The sequence below is a fragment of the Mesocricetus auratus genome, unplaced genomic scaffold, assembly GCF_017639785.1.
Source record: "Mesocricetus auratus isolate SY011 unplaced genomic scaffold, BCM_Maur_2.0 Super-Scaffold_4256, whole genome shotgun sequence".
Classification (NCBI taxonomy): domain Eukaryota; kingdom Metazoa; phylum Chordata; class Mammalia; order Rodentia; family Cricetidae; genus Mesocricetus; species Mesocricetus auratus.
Window position 1 is genome coordinate 98,887,522 of NW_024429182.1, and position 19,226 is coordinate 98,906,747.

The 19,226-nt window shown below is 52.9% G+C and overlaps 1 protein-coding gene across 1 annotated transcript in view; it reads right to left on the reverse strand.

Moving 5' to 3' along the window:
* Positions 1-17,888, reverse strand: part of Arrb1 (arrestin beta 1) — a 70,838-nt gene extending 52,950 nt beyond the window's left edge. The window contains exon 1 of the mRNA XM_005073983.4: positions 17,741-17,888. Within this exon, the coding sequence (XP_005074040.1) occupies positions 17,741-17,760 (20 nt within the window). The 5' untranslated portion in view covers positions 17,761-17,888. The remainder of the gene's footprint in view (positions 1-17,740) is intronic.
* Positions 17,889-19,226: the final 1,338 nt, after the last annotated feature.

Here is a 19,226-nt window from a genome sequence, read left to right on the forward strand (position 1 = left end):
AAGGTGCAGGGAGATACCAATAAGACATGGAGAGAGTCAGACATACAGAATGAAAGGTAAAAAGTTACACGGTAATGTGTAGATTAATAAAAGCACATTAATTTAAGTTGTAAGAGCTGTGGAACAAGCCTAAGCTAAGGCCAAGCTTTGAGTATTAATAAGTTTCCATATCATTATTTGTGAACTGGTGGCCCAAAGAAAAATCCATCTACAGAGGGTTATATGAGAAGGTATGGAAAGAGGAAAGGGAAGGGGGTGTGGGGTGATGTAATTATATTATAGTCTCAAAAAGCAAAAGAAGTAATAATAATAATAAAGATTAAGGTCTCACCGTGTAGCTGTAACTTGTCTGAAACTGGCTCTGTACACCAGGCTGGCCTCAACTTCACAGAAATCCACCTGCCTCTGCCTCCCAAGCAATGGGAATCAAAGCTTGGGCCACCACACCCAGCACCCTGTAACTCTGGTCCTCTTGCTTTTACTCCAGAGTACCAGGACTAAAGATAAATGGCCAGCATGCCCAGTTTATGTGGTGATAGAATTGAACCCAGGACTTCATAAATGCTAAGCAAGCACTCCAGCAACCGAGCCACATGCCTGGTCCCAAGGTCACCGCCTTCTGCCAACAGATTCAGCCACCGTAGAAAAGTTCTGCACAGAGACAATCGCTGGTTATCGCTAGCACCCTCAGACCCCCTTCCCATATAATGAGAGCTTAATAAATATGCAATGGCTGGATGGATGGATGAGCAGATGACAAATCTCCTTGCAAGCTGTGTGGTCTTGAACAAACTGCTTAACTCTGCCTGAGTCTCCCTTTACAAGTGGGGATCCTATTCTGGGATAATTTGGAAGGCTGAAAGAGAGAACACAAGCAGAGGACCTCCCGGGCACAGGCGGAAGTGGGCCTACCCCATCCGGCCCCTCTGTTCCCAAGGCCAGAGGGAAGCACCCAGCCTCTGGGCTGGCCCCTGGCTATACATAAATGTTTATGCCAAGCCCCAGCCTCCCAGAGACACGTTATTTGTTTAGCTTATAATTAATTGCAGAAGCCCAGGCTAGGCAATAAATTCTGCTGAGGAAACATAAACAGCTTTGCACAGAGCTCCAAACCCACTGTGAGGCCAGCAGCGAGGGTCCACTAGGAATGGAATGTTTGTGCTGTCAGTCCCTCTACCCCAGGCAGACAGATCACAGGTCAAATGGAAGGACCCTTGAAGATCCTTTGGAAACAACAGCTGACTTCCAGCATTACCTCCTCCAGGACCCAACAGAGCACTTGATTTATCTGGCTGCCCAATCTGAACCTGAGGAAACTGATTCTCACAAGGCAGGAGGCTTGCCCCACCTAGAAAATGGCTGGGCTGGAAGAGGAAGCAGGCTTGACTCATGAGAGGGAAAAACAGACATGAGCCCTGTCCTCAGCATGGAATTCCTGTCGCATACTTCTGGTACCAGGCACTGGAACCTGGAGACTGGACTCCCAGGGTGCTTGCATTCCACGGCAGGGAGCCACAGATGTCAGATTGTCACTAACAGCAATTTGATTACAGGGCTCTGCAGAGAACAGAATTGCTGGCCTGCAGGAGCCTAGTCACAGTCACAGCCCCTGGAGCTCTGCAGGGCAAAACCACTGGCAGGAGCACACAGTAGGTGCACTGTATCTGAGCTTTTAGGTAAAAGAACATTCGTTTCTTTTTACAAGCCCTGTATATGGGCTACGGAAGGTCACAAGATGAACAAAACCAAGCTCAGGGAACTCACATTGACTCAAGGCACAGGCAAATGGGTAGAGTGCAGGTTACAAGCTAATGAGGGTCAAGAGGAAAATGCATTAAACACAATCTGAGTACCTGCTCTGTGCCAGGCCCTACATTAAGTCCTATATTATCTCTTTTGGGGCTTATCACAATCCCATGTCAGGAAAGAGACTTTGAAAATGAAAATGACAAACTATTTAACAATTTAACTTTTACTGACCTGACAAGCAGAAGAGGTGAAATTTGATTTTTTTTTTTTTTGATTAGGTCGCATGTAGCCAGAACCAGCCTTGGACTCACCATGTAGTTGAAGATGGTCTTGAACTGATATCCTGCCTCAGCCTCCCTGGTGCTGGGATTATGGGTGTGTACCACCACAACCAATTCGATGTGAGCTTTGAAACCTTTAGCCCAATAACCAGGCCCTTGATTTTTCCTTGTAGCCTCCCTTTCTCCCCTAAAGTGGGCACTGACATCGGGGAAGGACAGGCAGCCTCTCCGGGACTGCAGAAGTGTACAGCACAGCCCATCAACCTGGCTTCCTCATGAGCAGCAAAGTTCGGCTGAGCTTCCTCAGAAGTATCCATAAGCCCCAAAGTGACTAGACTCCTCATCCAGCAGCTGGAGCAGCGACATCCAAGCCAGCCTTCCTCTAGCCCCTTCCCATGGAAAGCCCCATCGGGTTCTGACAGTTCCTTCCCAGCCCAGCTGCGCTCCACAGTCGATAGACCATGTCATCCTCCTGGTTTGTCCTGCCTTCACCTCCCAAGTGCTGAGATCATAGACATGAACCCCTACACACCGTTTGTGGGTGCTGGGAATCTAACCCAGGGCCAGGTACGTGAGCTACACCCCCACCCCAGAAGCTAACAAACAAACAGCACAATCATCTCTCTTTGACAAAGTTCAGGAAGGCTCCGGGACACAAGATGAGGCCCTGAGAGGAACCTGGAGCGTAGAAGGCTGGAAGCTGGGGTGCAGCTTTGCCTTGAAGTAAACCTGTCTCGGGACTGGAGGAAGGGCCCAGAGGCGATCTGAGCATAACCCGCCTTCACAAAGGCCCTGCCCCCAGCCCAACAGACAGACGAGGCTCCCAGGAAGTTCTTCTGATGCAGAACCCTCCCCGCCGTGGTCCAGGTCTGTGTGTCTTGCCACAGCTTCTGAAGTAGCCAAGCTCAGCTGAATCCAGGGCCTGCTGCTCACAAAGGCCACACCAGTGAGCCTCTTGGTGATCCTGATGCACATCCCTGAGAAGAGCCTTCCACGAGTGGGCTGGCAGTGTCTGCCCCCAGCAGCTGCACCTGCAAGTCAGAGCAGCTAAGAACCCCACCTGCCAGCTAGCACATACCATAGTCCCGGCAGCTAGACGGGGCAAGTTGTTTTGTCCCCATTTCACAAGGAGACAGTAAGTGCCTACCACCTATGCCTACACACTCCAGGGGCTTTCTATACGTGCCACGGCGTGAGCACTTAGGTGGGAAGGCTGGAACCATGTGAGAAATTGAGCTTTTCATTTCTGAAAACAGACCTGAGCATGGGCCTGAAGCATCCTCTCCCAGCCCCCACCGTACTCCTGGAAGGAAGAAGCAGTAGGCAGACACTTTAGAGGCCGTGGTCCACAGAGTGAAAGGACTTAAAGCTGCTGGGGCAGAAGAGCAGCTGGGGACTTGCGACAGATCTTCTTGAACAGCAGAAACCAGCCACTGCCTCCTCTCAAGACATCCAGGAAAGCACTAGACCCTAGAGAGTTTCAGAGCAACAGCCTTACACAGTGAGGGCCTCGTGTCCTTCCATTCATGTCAAGCACGTTGCACCTCCCACTGCCCAGCTCTTTCCTCACTGTCCATCTCCTGGGCCTTCCAGATGCTTCTGTCACTTCCTGACTCACCTTACAAACCAGTATTTGCTTCTATTTGTCCTAGTCCCACCCCCTGTCCTGCATTAATGATAAATTTATTGATACACCTCATCCACAAGCCTTTATGGAAAATGGACGGTAGGAAAGTGTGGAGGTTTGGATGAGAATGGTCCCCACAGGCTCATATGTTGGAATGCTTGGTTCCCAGTTGGTGGAACTGTTTAGGGAGGATTAGGAGGTGTGGCCTTTTTGGAGGAGGTGTGTCACTGGGGGGTGGGCTTTGAGGTTTTTAAAGTCCGTGGTAGGTAGGCCCAATCACAATCATACCTCTCTCTCTCTTCTCTCTCTCTCTCTCCCCGCTACTTCTCTGGTGCCATGCCTGCCTGCCACCATGCGTCCCACCATGGTTGTCTTAGACTCTCCCTCTAAAACTGTAATCAAGGTCCCAGTTAAATGCTTCCTGTTATAAGTGGCCTTGGTCATGGTGTCTCTTCATGGCAACAGAACAATAACTAAGACAGTAAGTTGGCCCCAGTGTGCTTAGCACTGAGCTGGGGGGAGGGGCGCTAAGGTGCAGAAATGAGACGGTTCCCAGAAGATGGGTGGGCACTGTGTGCCTGGCCCTGGCCCAGATGATGGTCAGTGCTCTTAAGCTGCTGACCTGAAAGCAGCTTCTACTCCACCAACAGACACCGTCAAAGACGCCTGCTCTGCCCTTCAGAGTGACACCACCCTGTGAGGAAGGTGTTATCCATTCTATGGTATGCAGAAGAAACCAAGACCCAAAAACACAGCAAAACCTGCCCAGAGTTACAGAGCCTCAAGTGCTTGTCAAGACTTGAACTTAGATCCAATAAGACAGATAAAGGGAAGGGTGAGTTCCGGCATGCACACGACACCGCAGTAAGACAGCCCTCTAAGTCAGTTTTGTAGCCAGTATCTGCATGTCCTATGTGGGCAGAAAGAGCGTCCCAAAAGGAAAGGAAGAAGAAAGACTCGGACCTTGTTTTATCCATCTCCAGGCTAGGAGATCCCGAACCCCGGCTCAAAATGCATCCATTTCCCCTTTTCTACTGGTTCTGTCTGTTTTTCTTTCAGCACAAGGACCAGGAAGGAAGTGAGAAAAAGGAAAGAGTGCTTCTCCTTTGGGTCAGCAGCTCAAGCCCACTTCCTCTGAGTCTGCTCTGACCCACCTCCCCTAACTGTCTCAAACTGGAGCAGAGGACCCTTCTATCTGTCGGTAGCCCACCTGAGACACAGTGCCACCAAGGAGTCCTGTCAGGTGCCAAGGGACCCCGAGGACTATTCGTTCTTCCTCAGGGGAGCACAGAGCCAAGAGAAAGCTCCACACATGGAAGAGGTGCCCAAACAACTGTTCATGTTAAGACTGAAGGAAGGAGAGCCGGGAGGTAGCTCGCTTGCCAGAATGCTTGCCTCACATGCAGGAGGCCCTGGGTTCCATCCCTAGCAATACATAATCCCACTCCAATAGCACATGCCTGCATCCTAACATTCAGGGTATGGAAACAAGGGGATCACAAGTTCAGGGTCATCCTTGAATACATAATGAATCTGAGGTCAGCCTGGGATACATGTGGCCCTGTCTCCCACATGATGGATGGAGGGATGGAAGGTCCTAAGGAAGGAGACAAGTACATACCTTCATTCCCAATGCTCAGGAGGCTGAGGCCCGAGGATCATCTTGATTACAAGGTCAGCTTGGGTTACATAGTGAGATCATGTCTTGAGAACAACATACAAAGAAGGTTCTATCCATTGGAGGAGGAAGCACCAAGGCAAGAATGCTGATCTGATAGACACACGGGTGTGGAAAGTCAGTGTCCACAGTGTGGAGACAGCAGGCAGGAAGTTAGAGCCAGGAGCTGCAGGGCTCTTGGTACCTCCTGAAAATCATGGAAGCCCCTAGAGGCAGCAATTGTTAAGCTGGGGCGGTCACTGTCGGTTGTGTTTCTGAACAAAAGGAGTGCTTCAAGGCTTTATACTGAACCGAGGGCAGGCAGAAGACTGGTGGGACCGCCCAGGCCAGAAGCTGGTGGAATGGAGCAGCATTAGAAGACACACACATCATCACTCAGACTGGATGTCTGAGCTGGGGCTCCAGGGAATGGGATTCTCCACAGGGAGTACGGACTCGGGTCGCCTCTGTGCCAGATACTCTCTCACTCAGAAGGAAGCTGAGGCTGGAGGAACCCTGGACCATCTATGGCCTGGGCAGGGCTCCTCATAGTCCTCTGAAAATTCCCTCCTAGACAGGGTTCATTCTGCAAAACAGTGATTTCAATCACGTCTGCTGAATGGTTGCAGAAAGGCAGTGTGCTGCTACATGTGAGGAAGAGCAGTGCACATATTAGCTGCCTGATTATAACGTGTCACCAGCTTTGTCCTTTTTAGGATATTGAAAAAAAAACCTGCCAAAAAAATCAAAATTCTCCTTACTGAATCTTTTAAATGCCTTCAGTTTTCTCCCACAGCCCTGGGGCCACACAGACTCATGATAAAAATCTCACCCCTCCAGATGAACCCTGTTAAGATGCTGGGTGCTCTCATTAGCACAGACACTACAGTGAAGAAGGGTACCACTTCCCCAGAGTTTGAGCATCTCACCCACAGACAGATGCGGGTATGGGAAGGTGAGAATCCCAGCCTACTCTTCTCTCTGCCACACCGTTCGACTTCAGCGTTCTTAAAGATGGCCCTCTAAACCATAGAGAGCAGCACATAGTGGCCCCTTCCTGGCCACTAACCAGAGCTAAACCCGAACTGTCTCCCCTAAGACTTAACTCGCCAGCCTTGCACTCTGCTGGAGATCTCCAATGGCCTTTTGCAAGGTCTTCTCTGCCAGAGATGAGCTTTGAAACCTCTGCCTGCCACCAGGGTAGACCCCGGGCAGCCCTGGCTTCCCATGCTGTTTGCCACCAAGGCAGCCCTGGCTTCCAGTTTGCCCAGTGTCTGCCAATGTGTTCATCTCATTTCCAATCTTACTAAAACACTCATTGTGATACTTTCACTTTTCACCCTGATTTCTTGACCTTTTGTTTTAGTTTAGAAAAGAGGGGTTGGGGGTGGAGGAGACTCACTACGTCACCTTGGCTGACGCAGAGCTTACAATGCAGAGCAGGATGACCTCACACTTGCAGCCATCCTCCTCCCTCTTTCTCTTGGGTGCTGGGATTACATTCACTAACGTGACTAGCTTCACTCCAGATTTCTTTCTATGCCCCCCCTCCCAGCAGTCTGCATTCCCAAGAAACTCCTTATCAAAAGCCATGAACTTCAACCTGACACAGGGGTTCTCCAGGCCACCAAGCTCATCTCTGGGGCCTATCAAATGCATCTCCCACAGCGTGTTCCAGTATCCCTGTTCTATAGAGAGCCTTAGGACTGCTGTCTCTGGTTTTAAACTGATACCCCTTACCACTCTCTTAAGCATGTTACAGCCACTTGTTTTCTGTCTCCCCGAAACGTACAGATGCCATGAGAGGCTGCCTTTTTTTCCTATCTCAGGTGTCCAGCATAGGGCCCAGGGCCTGGCAAGATGCTCAGAGAAACATTTGTTCAATGGCACCTCCTGGCGGGGAGTGGCATGGCCCAGTTAAAAGGGAATAAGCTGGCCCTGAAAACCACAACCTGCCAGAGACAGCTTTCCATTCATGAGAACTCCGGGAGGACCAGCATGTCAGCCACAGAGAAACAGTCCACCCGTAGGTGTCACATGGAGCCGAACTGCTCCTTAAATGTCCACTGTGGTAGGCTGAGCCACTCCAGGGACATGCCTGTAGTAGAGGCCTGGCACCTAGCCAGCACCGGAGAAATGTTTGTGGGATGGAACGGAACAAACTGAAAAATGCTGGCGATTTGTTCTTCTGGTTACAGAGGCCAGCTCCCCACTGGGGGCAGTTTGTAGGCAAATGATCTCAGGCCTGCCGCCTGTTTCCTCTAATGAAGGGTGTGGGAGGAGGCAAAGCTCGGTGCCAGCCCAGAGGCCTGCACTGAGGCAGCTCACGAGGCTTGCCCCACAGGGTGTGGACAAGGAGACCACCCCCCCCACACCCACCACACCCCAGCGCAGGATGGTCACCAGAGCCCGCTGGGCCTAGAGAGTCTGAGCAAAGCAGCACCTGCCTCCTGCTTGCAGGGCCTCACTGGGGAGGGGAGGAGGAAGTGAGCAGGGAGTCTCGCTGACTTACATAACCAGCTCCCTAGGCATCCTCCAAGTCAGAGGCCCTTGCTGGGGGCAGGTCACAGGCCAACTCTGAGGCTGGCAGGAGGTTGGGGAAACAGAGGCAACCTCCTGCCATGTGCTGCCGGTCCCCCAGACCTCCCAACATCTCCCCAGCCCCTCCTGCTGAATGCTGGGAACCAGGAAGGGCTGTTGTTTTCCAAGTGTGTGAAAAAGTGGCCTGTCAGCTTCCCTGGCAGAGAACCAGACTCTGGGCTCTGAAAGGGGGTGAGGGGTAAAGGAGCTAGAGCTGGGCCAGGGGTGCCAGGGGCCCTCTCTCCACAGTTACTCCCAGCTCTGCCATCTCTCCCCACTTCCTCTTAGAGAATCTGCTTTGGCTCACAGAGGCCAAAGAAGAGGCACCCCACCCCAGCCCTACAGCGCTGGCCCTGGGCAGTCTCATTTCCCTTTCCTGCCGTGACTGGTCTTCTATGGTCCTGTGCTGCCCCGCTGACCACCATGAAGCAGTGTGCAGAGCCCTGGACCAGCTGGGGGAGAGTCAGGAGGCGGAAAGGAGGAACAGGGAGGGGATGGGTGGATGGGACAGGCAAAGAAAGGCCGAAGTCCATTTCCCAGGCTTCATAACAAGTGACGTATACATCTTATTTTATTTACTTGTGTGTCTGAGAAAAGGGTCTCTTCTTTGACTACATGGCTCCAGAGATCAAACTCAGGTAGTCAGTCTGCAGCAAGCGCCTTCACCAGCTGAGCTATCTCACTGGCCCCTCAGAAATTCAAGGCAATCCTCATGTGTGCTCGGATCACAGGTGTGAACCACCATCCCATCTATACTAGTGATTTAATTAAACCCTTACCTCTGGGCCCATAGCCACCCAGAGTGATGTGTGCACTGACTTCCCAAGTGTGAAAACTGAGGTCCAGAGAGTCCAAGTCCCTTGACCAAGACCATGAAAGTGAACTAGTAAGAGCTCAGTGGGCAGTAGCTGAGTCTGTCTTACTGTAAAATCCACACCCAAAACCTTGGGGCTCTACCTCTTGGGAGTCCCTTCTCCCAACACACACACACACACACATACACATGCTACACTACATACATACTATACATGCACACACACATGCATTGCACACATACTACACACACATACACACTACACACACACACTACACACACAAATTACACACACACACACACATTACACACACACTACACACACCCTGACAATACAACTCGGGAAGTTCCTACAGAGATGGAAAAGACAGTGCTCCATCCTTGGAGAGGGACAACAGCACTTTAAACAGTCCCTCCCTGAGGACACTATTTTGAATCACAGGACAGTGGCAGGACTCAGCCTGTGGGTAGCTTGTACCTGGGGAGAGCATTCTGGCTGGGCTACTGGCAAGCCTCCCCTTCCAATTAGCCTCGGCCCAGGGCTGCTCAGATCCGTGGGTTCCTGCTGGCTGCGCTGTGGGCTGCTCCCTCAGTACAGGCAACTGGAGGCTATGCCTTTGCTCTTGAGCACTGAGCAGCATTGCTTGGGCCTTTTCCTCTCTTCAGCACAGAACCTGGAAAGTGAGGAGCCATCCCAGCGACCTCCTAGGCCAAAGCCTTTCCCACCTCCTCCTTGACACATTGAGAAACTGAGGCTCAGAGAGACCTAAGAAGTGGGGGTTCGGGCTCCTGTTTTACCAGGGTGCTCTGCCCAGAGGGCACCCTCTCTGCACCTGTCCCTTCCCTTGCCCTCTAGCTCCTCTCCCTGCTTCCTGCTTCCCTTTCCCAGCCCTGCCCTGCAAACTCAGCTCTCAGCATCCCTCTTACCCTCTCCCAGGCTCACCCTCCTCCTAACCCCCCACACACTCCTCTGGGCCAAGCATCCATCCTTGGGTGGTTTAATTAGCTGATTATGACCACAGCCTGCTGGATCCAGTGCCCAGAATTCTGTCCCTTATAATGAGGTAGGTCTGAGTACTTGCCCACTGGGCAGCCAATGGGGAGTCCGGGGCTCTGCCAGCCAAGGCAGGCTCTTGAATTGCATAAAGAGATCCTTGATCCGGGCAGATCATGGGAAGCCACGGCCCCCTCCTCAAGCCAGGTCAAACCACACTGGGTGTACTGTCGCCAGATCCAGATGTCCACCCTCAAGTGGGACTCCCTGCTCTCATGCTACCATACAAAGCGGAGAACGAAGGCTCAGGAACATCTGAGGATAATCATGACAGAAGGAACCCACGCTTGGAGGTCAGGGGAAGATGGCTCCACGTTGGGACACTTAACAAGTGGAATTTGGGGCTAGGATGCAGCTCGGCTGATGAAGTGTTTGAGTATTTGCCTAGGATGTGTGATGCCCTGGGTTCAATCCCCGACACCCACATCAGCCAAGCATGCTGACACAGGCCTGTCATCCCAGCACTCTGAAGGTAGAGATAGGAGATCAAAAGTTCAAGATCAACCTTCGCTGTGCAAAGAGATGAAGGCCAGCCTGAGCTAAAAAACAAAAACAGGGCTGGGGCTACAGCTCAGCAGTAGAGCACTTACCTAGCACACATGGGTTTAATCCCTACTACCACAGATTTGGACAAGCAGAGAGACGCTCCGGCGAAGCTACTGAGAGGGAGCAGGAAGAGCGGCAGCAGCGCCGGTGGCCATCAATCCCCTGCCAGGAGGTTCCGTGATCAGAAGCTACGCTGTTTTAATTGAGAGAGAGTTGGCCATTCCATGACCTCTGCCTTCTGGGCCACGAGCCTAATGTGATTCCTGTGGCTCTGCACTGCTCTGAGATCCTTCTCTCCCTTCCGAGGACATCTCCCACTGAACCGCCTACATTCAGCTTCTTTCACTGAACAAATATTTATGGAGCTCAGAACCATGCCAGGCCTGCACAGATACTAGGGACAAGGCAGCCTGGGCCAGGTGCCCTTGCAGAGTTCTTGCTTCATACCAGAAAGTACAAGCAGGGAGAGAGGTAGGCGTGCACATGGGAAGACAGCAAAGAGATCAGAAAGCTTGGAGGGCTTCCTGGAGGAATCCAGGCCTATCAGATGGGAAGGGTTTTACGTGGGGCCAAGTCACTCCCTGTGCACTAAGGATAGAGCCTTTGGGGCCCGAAAAATTGAATCAGCCAGTTCCCTCCCTGGGGAGCTCAGCTTGGTAAGGAAGGCTGACCTAGGGAGCGCATTCAACACTCACCTTCAGTCCTGACACTGTGCCAGGACTCTGAGCTAGACCTGTTTCAACTCACCTCACCCTCAAGACAACCTCCTCCCAGTTCTACAGACAGGGAGCTACAACCAGCTAAACAATTGGTTAGACAATCAGCTTTTGAGCGTCAGAGCTGGTATTTGAAACCTGGAAATTGGTTTTACCCAGAGCAACTAATCCATGCCTGATAGAGCTGGTAGCTTGAGAGAGGCTGGCCTAGAAGAGGCGCCCCCTGAAGAAAGTGATCCCCAAAGACCCTTGAAGAACCTGGGAGGTGGTGGTGCACACCTTTAATCCCAGCACTTAGGAGGCAGAGGCAGGCGGATCTCTGAGTTCGAGGCCAGCCTGGTTTACAGAGTGAGTTCCAGGACAGCCAGGGCTACTCAAAGAAGCCCTGTGTGGGGGGTGGGGATGGAGGGTGCTGAAGGGAAGGGAGAAACATGTTTAAGAAAGAATCACTTATTCAGAGGCAACTGACCGTCAGGGATTTATTTGCCAGTGACCAGTTGATTTGATTGATCCCTGGAGACTGGAGATGAGACCAGAGAGTGAAGGCCACCTCTCAGGGAAGACTTAATGCCACAGAAGCAAGCAGAAGGTACTTTTTTCTGGACCTTCAACACCACGGGCTCTCTATCCGGGACCCACTCCCTTGGCAGTCTCTACCTTACTCGCTTGTAACAAAGGCCTGAGATGTCCAACCCCCAATTTTTGGGCCCCAGAAGAAAAGCCAGTAATCAAAATGCAAGAGAAGCCTTGCACACGCTGGCTGATTTGATTCCTATGGACATTAGGGCTCAGAGTTGGTGAATCTCATGTCCTAGGTCACACAGCATAGAGTGAGCAGTCAACTAGGACTGGAGTGCTCCTAGAATGGGCCATCCCAGTCTACTCCCTTGGCCTTTTGCCAAAACCTTTCCACCCCCATTGGTGACAACATGGCAGGGGTGAAATTGTAAGAGCATCGAGGGGCCCCATTGTGAATCCATAGGCCCCAGGCCAGCATGGAAGGGCCATTCTGCCTCCTGCCACAACCCCCACCTTGCTGAGGCTCTTTAGTCAACAGCCAATTTTCTCTCTCTGGGACCCAAGCTCTATGGGGACCTCACCAGACAGGGCCCCATCCTTTCAGTATGACTTCAATCACACAGAGCTCCAGGGACCTATGAAGTCCAGCCCCTGGGGCCTGGCCTGCCAGGGCCTCATCTGGCATCAGGTCTCCTGAGCAGGAACAAGGAGTTCCTCTGAGGCAGTTCTAGAGATGGGCCAGTCCCAGGAAGGAGGAGGCTGTCTCCTGAGAGATGACCCAGCCAGGGCTCCTCTGAGGAGGGAGGCAGGGAAGGGGCTGGACAACAGAGCCCTTTGTTCCCCCTCTCAAAACAGTCACCCTGTCCCACCCCCATTCTCCACTCCCTTGCTAGGAATCAAGCCACCCACTCCCGGGGACAGGATCCATCCTGCACATGGCAAGGCAGTGACTGGAATCTGCCAGGAGGACCCTCGTTCTGTCCCAGCATATATATAATGACAAGACTCTCCCTCAGCAACCCCAGGCCCGTGGAGTGTGAACATGGTCCGCTAGGCAGCCTCCGGTCTGATATTACTGCCTCTGCCTGGAACCTTCCAGTTTAAATGAGCCATGATCCCTCTCCTCTGAATAGCCAGCCCCATGCTTTGGTTCAGAGGGATCCCTAATGGAAGAGATGGAATTTACGTCAGCACTTAGAGGGCCCCAGCAGAGACATAAAGGGGACAGAGTTCAATCCAGTTCAACAAAGCTCTGGCAGGAGTCTTCCACCAGATCTGAAGGCTTGGTGGGCCCACAGACAAGAAGCAGATTTAGCCAGAACCAAAGGGGAAGGAAAGAGCACCACCACCCCTGGGGAACAAGAAAGACCATGCCATGTTACTCAGTCTCTCCAGTGCCTAGGGCTAGAGCTGTCACCCCCTTAGCCTTGCCCTCACAGCCCTACACCTGAGCTAGTGTCAATACCTTGGCATGGGCTCTTCTTTCTGTCTAGGGCACCCTCCTGCCACCTAGGCCTTCCTTGAGATACAGCAACCAGCTCAGGGTCACCTGATCCAGGAAGCCCTTCCACGGGAGTCAGAGGACCCTCCCTCCAGGAGCCTGCCTGCCCCGGCCAGTTCACATACCACAGTATGTCTTTTCTATCCTACAAGCCCTGGATTCCTCCAGGAAGTCCTCGCTGACTTTGAGTGCTTTGTGACCATTTTGCAGAGGAGGGGTCCGGAAAGCACACAGAAAAACAGAGACCACCCCTTTCTCCTCTGCCTACTGTGCTCAGCTGGATGCCTCCCCACTCCACCAAACCCCCCCCCCATGCCCATCTACCTCCTGGCTGCATGTGGGGACCTTGCTGCAGCCCTTCCTCCCCCAGCTTCTGCGCTCTTCCCTGCCTCTAGGACTCCAGGGCCCAGCTGTCCTCAGCTGTCTGCTGCTTCTCCGCCCCACACCAGTGCTCTCCAAGGCTCTGCTGTCCGCGTCATCTCCTCATCACATTCTTCCTTCTCCCGACACCAAGGTCATCCATATCCTTCCGAGGTAACTACCAGCGTCCACTCAGAAGGCTTTCGAGTCCCCACCTGCCCCTTTGTCCCTAGGCTGAGGTCCAGAGGAATCTGTCAAAGCCTCCCTCATCTTCCTCAGCCCACTCCTGGCTCCCCTGCCACCCATGCAGGTCTCAGCTAGACAGTCAGCATGTCACCCCAACAAGCAGTAGAAAGGATAGCCACTCTGGGTTTCCTTGTTGTTGTCTTCGGCCAACACAGCCGTGTGACGGGCCCTAGAGGAGGCAAGCCACAGCTAAGGACCCCTGACCCCATGCCAGCTAGAGGTTTCAGTCTTAGGCCAGGAGGTCCAGACTTGAAATGAGACATCAAAGGCGTCTGCAGCCCAGAAGCCAGCTGGGAATCAGGGACACTGGGCCAGGCTCACCGCCACGCCCAGCAGCAACCCAGGAACACTCCTGCCAAAGCCACAGGACTTCCCTATGTTCTAGCCAAAGAGGGTCACCCAGGGCTTAACCACCTCAAGAAAGACAGCCAAGGTTCACAGAGAGCTGGTGATTTCAAGTCCCCAATACAGCCACCCTCCCTCCCTGGGGCCCAGTGGGGGTGGGGGGATACAAGGGGAGAGGTCACCAACATCTGCAGCAAAGGAAGTTCCACTCCAGCCCTCCTGTTGCCTCAAGATGATCCCTCAGGCCACCTTTAGAGTCAGTAGGACCAGCTGAAAGACCAGCTGTGGATAGGACAAGCCCCTTTCCCTCTGAGTATAGAGTAGCAGAGAGGGCCTGCTGGGCAGAGAGACCTCTGTGCAGATGCTAGCTGTCTGAATGGTGGTGGCCAGGCTTTCTCTCTCCTAGCTTATTTCCATATCTTTTTTAGGTTTGCTTCTTTTGTTGTTGTTGTTGTTGTTGTTTTGAGACAAGGTTTCTCTGCATTGTTTTGGAACTGTCCTGGAACTCGATCAGTAGACCAGGCTAGCCTTGAACTCACAGAGATCCGCCTGCCTCTGCACCACCAACGCCCAGCTTATTTCCATATCTTTAAAATGGGAACAGCAATTCCTATGTTAATAAACTGTGTGGGAGGAATACAGTGAGATTATGCAATACTTCTTGTATATGTGCTAATGTGCATATGCATGTATGTACATGTATGTAAAGACCAGGAGTTAATATCCAGAATATTCCTCTGACACTCCCCACCCTATGTTTTGAGACAGAGTCTCTTGTTAAACTTGAGTGCTAGGCTGGTTGGCCAGAGAGCTCCTCCAGGTCTAAAAGGAAGATTCACTCCTGCCCTTCCATCGCCCCACGCTCTCCTTTCAGGGAGAAAAGTCCCGTCTCCTCAACCTGACACTCCCAGGCTGGGGATAACAAGCCAGTGTTCACCTCCTGAGCTCCACCCCCAGGCTGCAGGCCGCCTTTCCCATCTCCAGTCTGGCAAGGCACTCCAGGTCCATTTCTCAGCCTCCTTAGGTCTGTCTCTACAGCTCTGACTACTCTGGACAGCCTCGGGCCACATCCAGCCCAGAGCTGGGGGGGGCGGGGATTCCTCTTCTATCTCCCACAGTGCTGTGTCCTGCATCACAACCACTTGGGAATGAATCTTCTGGGGATTCATCTTTAGAAACTCCAGCCCCAGGGTACAAAGAAGCCACTTGCTTAACAAATGAGCCTGTGCTCCTGAGACCCCTGTTAGGGCCCCATCTTGGTGCCAGCACATTCCGGGCCTGTAACTCTTCTCTCTTGACCCAGGGAGTTCCCAGAGGGCAGTGATGGTTTCGATTAATGCTCATTATCACTTCCTCAGTAGGGTGAAATTTGAGACAGACCGATAGGTGTGCAGACTCCAGAGCCTGAGTGTTGGATATTTACAAAGGCCTTTCCAATTCACATAGTAAAATCTCATGACTAATGGAACACGATGGTCAAAATCTCTTTGTGATTTTTGCCTTTCTTATCCAAATTGGTCTAGAAAGGGAGTATCAGAATTTGGAGTTCTAGAGGATCCTGGAGGGGCGGGGCGGGAAGGACAGGCAGGGACAGGTGGAGTTTATATAGCCAAACCATATTTCCAGGCCTAGGCAATTCCTGCTTCTATGACCAGTAAACTCAGTAAGCTCATGGGAACCATGAAAACCAAAGTTCTGATTGCTCCAATTTACAGATGGGAATACTAGGTCTGCCCTTGAGTTAGAAGCAGAGCAGGGGGAGTCAAGGACAAAGCTCTGGCCTCAGACAGGTTCTCCAACAGGTGTCCTCATCCTGTGACAATTCTCGCTATCAGGGAGGCATGTGACACTTCTCCCCTAGTTACAGAGAGGCCCTGCAGGGCTGAGTCACCCTGGTCACCAGCAGCACAGCAGAACAAAGGAGAAGGGATGGCTGCTGACTCCTTGCTATGCCCTACTGAAGCAAAGCCTGACCTCACAGGTCAGGAGGGTCTCCAAGGGGAGATGGATATGGCTGAAGACAGCCGACATCCTTCCTCCAAGGACGGAAGTCTGGGTCACAGTGCTGGCTAGCCAGCTGCTAGGAACTGGGCCTCAAGGTGAATGCAAACACCTCATGACCCTCTGCAGTCTCCCTCGGCTGTGCCTCTGCACAGTGCAGGCACCCTGAAAGTCCTCATACCTGGGGTCCACACAATACCTAGTGGCCCCAAGGAGAGACACAGACACAGTGGGTTCTGGCCTCTGCCTCCTCCTGACCTTAAGCAAGGCAAGTGACCTTTCTCATTCTTTGGTTCCTCTTTTGGGAAACCAGAAAAGGAAAATTAACCTCCTGGAAGAGCCATCCAGTAGGGAGGCTGGTGGGGAACCAGTTTCCAACCATGAAGGATCTGAGTTACCTCAGTCCCTCAGTTTCTACTCCTGGGAAATGGGAATAACCTCTGGAGTCTCTTTCACACACTGCTAAGAGTCTCAGCAGGCAGCAAGTGAAAAATCATTTTGTTTAAGGATCCCACCATGTGGCCACAGGGATGTTTCCTCTCTGCTCATCTCTGATCCCCTATGCTATTTCTAGTATACATCAGGGGCTTAATAACTAAATATTGGAAGAAAGGATGTAAAGGCAGAGGGACGGACACAAAGATAAGAATGATAAGGAGAACCATGAAAAGCAGCAGGTGCAGGAAGGCTAGAGGAACCCAGGAGGACCGCAATGAGACTTCCAGGGGCCAGGGAGGCAAATTGGTAGAAGGTTGACCAGGGCAGGTTTAGGTCTTAAGGCTGACCCCAAGAGCTTCCCTGCCTCTCCCCTAGCCTTTGCCCTCGTTTTCATTTTGAGGGCCTAACCTCTCCTTTCAAGGGAGGCTCTGCAAAAAAAAAAAAAAAAAAAACGGTTCTCCTCGCCTCCCTCAGCGAAATGTAACTCCCAGCTATGTGCTTTGGAGGTCAGAGGGGAAGGAAGCCATGTGAATGGGACCTGCCTTTCCAGGCCCCAGACAGAGTCCTCTACTCTGTGGCCCGTGTTTCCAGTCCTGCCATGGGAAGTCAGGAGGGAGTATCCCCCAAAACCCCCAGTGGGATGTCAGGCCCTACAGGCATTTTCTGACGTGCAGTGTGGTTAGCATTGGTGTGTCACTAAGACGTGTGGCCGCATCAGTCATGTCCGTGTCATGCCAGAGAGGGTTAACAGGCTGTGTGCACCAGCCAGAGCGTGCCTTGCAGCATTCAAGTGACAGGATATGTGTGTTAGTGTATGCCCACCTAAGTGTGGCAACACGAGGGTGTGTTAGAGCTGGTGCGTATGTATGCTAACAGGACCTGTGTATGCTCACAGGACTGTCAGCAAGAATGTGTTGACAGACCAAGTGTGTGCGCAAGAGAGAGCGTGTGTGACGTCGTCGTGTCACAAATGCAAAGAGTGTGGCAGCGGCTGTCAGTGTGTGCCAACAGGAGGGTGCTCCTGTGTTCATGAGCGTGTGTGTGGTGTGTCAGCCTGCCCCGGAGCGTCCTCGAATCTGCCGACCAGTGCAGGGTGTGTGAGCTTGTCTTGGCCAGGAACCGTGAGCCCACCCTGGCTGCCTCGGTCCTTACACATGGTACTGGCTGGCCAGCGACCACACAAGAGACTTGGGCGGAGAACAGAGTGCCAGCCAGATCCCGGGTGACGCTGATTGGAACCTCCGCCCATGCCCTCCCCCAGGTCGTCCCCACGCGCGCGCGGGGCAGGACGGCCACCCGCACTCACCGTGTCCCTTTGTCGCCCATGGTCCGCGGCGGCCGCAGGGAGGTCCGCGGCGTCAGCGCCCAAACTGGAAAATCCCCGGCCGCCAGGAGGAGCGCGGGCCAGCCCGCTCCCGGCCACCCCGCTCCGCCTCCTCCGCTGTCGCCGCCGCCGCCGCCCCCGCCCGGGTCCCCGCCCGTCGCTCGAGCAGCACAGCGCCCGGGCCGCCGCCAGGGGCGTGGAGCGTGCGGGTGTGAGCGCGCGTGTGTGACTTCGTGCGCGGCTCTGCGTGTGCGCGCCCAGAGAGTAAAGGCTGGGCGGCCGACCACGGCTGATCCACGCGAGCGCGTGCACGCAGGCGCGTGCCAATGCGAGTGTGCACGGCTGTGGAGCGAGCCTGTCGGGAAAGTGTGTGTGTGTGTGTGTGTGTGTGTGTGTGTATGTGTGTGTGTGTGTAGAGGTGTTCACGTCTTTGTGTAGTTGTGCGTGTGTGCGCACAGTCGTGAGTGCGAGCCCGTCTCCCGCGCACGCCAGGGCTGGCCTTTGTGTCTGCGGGTAGATGAAAGCGGAAAATCCGCAGACTCCCAGGCCCAGCCACAGAGGCGCCCCTAAGTAAGGACAGCGAGGGATTCCAGAAGCCTAACCAGGCCTTCGCCCTTTGCTCCACCCTCCCCGCCCTCGCCTTTCTGGAGAGATACCACCCAACTGCACAACGGGGACAGGAAGAAGGGGTGGGGGCGGGCAGCGGACTGCAACTCTTGGAGAGCTGATGAGAGTGGAAAGGGTACGGGAGGGGCAGGCCGAAAGAGGAAGCGGTGAGAACTGGAGATAAGGAAGGGACAGGGAGCCGACCAGTTGGTGGCCGGTAACCTCATCATCGTTGATAGCACCCAGGCCTAGATTGGTTGACTGCGATGGTGATTGAACACCAGCCATCTCAAAACCAGCAGGTGACCTGTCCACGGTTTGAAGGGACTCGCTGTTCTTTTGGGCGGGCAGCAGAATACAGTAGTGTCCAGCAGAGACTACCATCTGCAGCTTTCTTGGTATCCTTGGAAATCTTGACTTTCCTAAAGTTCCCTACCACTGCAGAAGCTGCAGGTGAGAGCTGGGAGGGTAGAACCCAGAGGCTAAGGAGGGATGGGAAGGGTTCTGGGTTTTAATCCGTTTTCTCCTAACAGGGATCTTGAGGGGTCCCTTCTTGCTTTGCAGGCAATGGAAGAACGCGAGGTCTTTCTCACCCCTTCACTGTTAGGATTTGACTAATTGGCCCTGATAGGTCCCTAATATCGGAGTATTAAGGATAGGAAAGGAAGCTATTATTTACTCTGATGCAGTTGTGGCTCTGGAAGCATTGTAATTATGCTCAGAAGCAGTTACCTATGCTGTTTACATAGAGTGTGCTGTTTATAGCATTGGTAATAATATCCTAGGATAATGACTATCATTATGTCCAGATTGGGGAGGAGTGGGTAGAGGCTAATGGGCAGGCAGGGTGGTCCAATCTGAG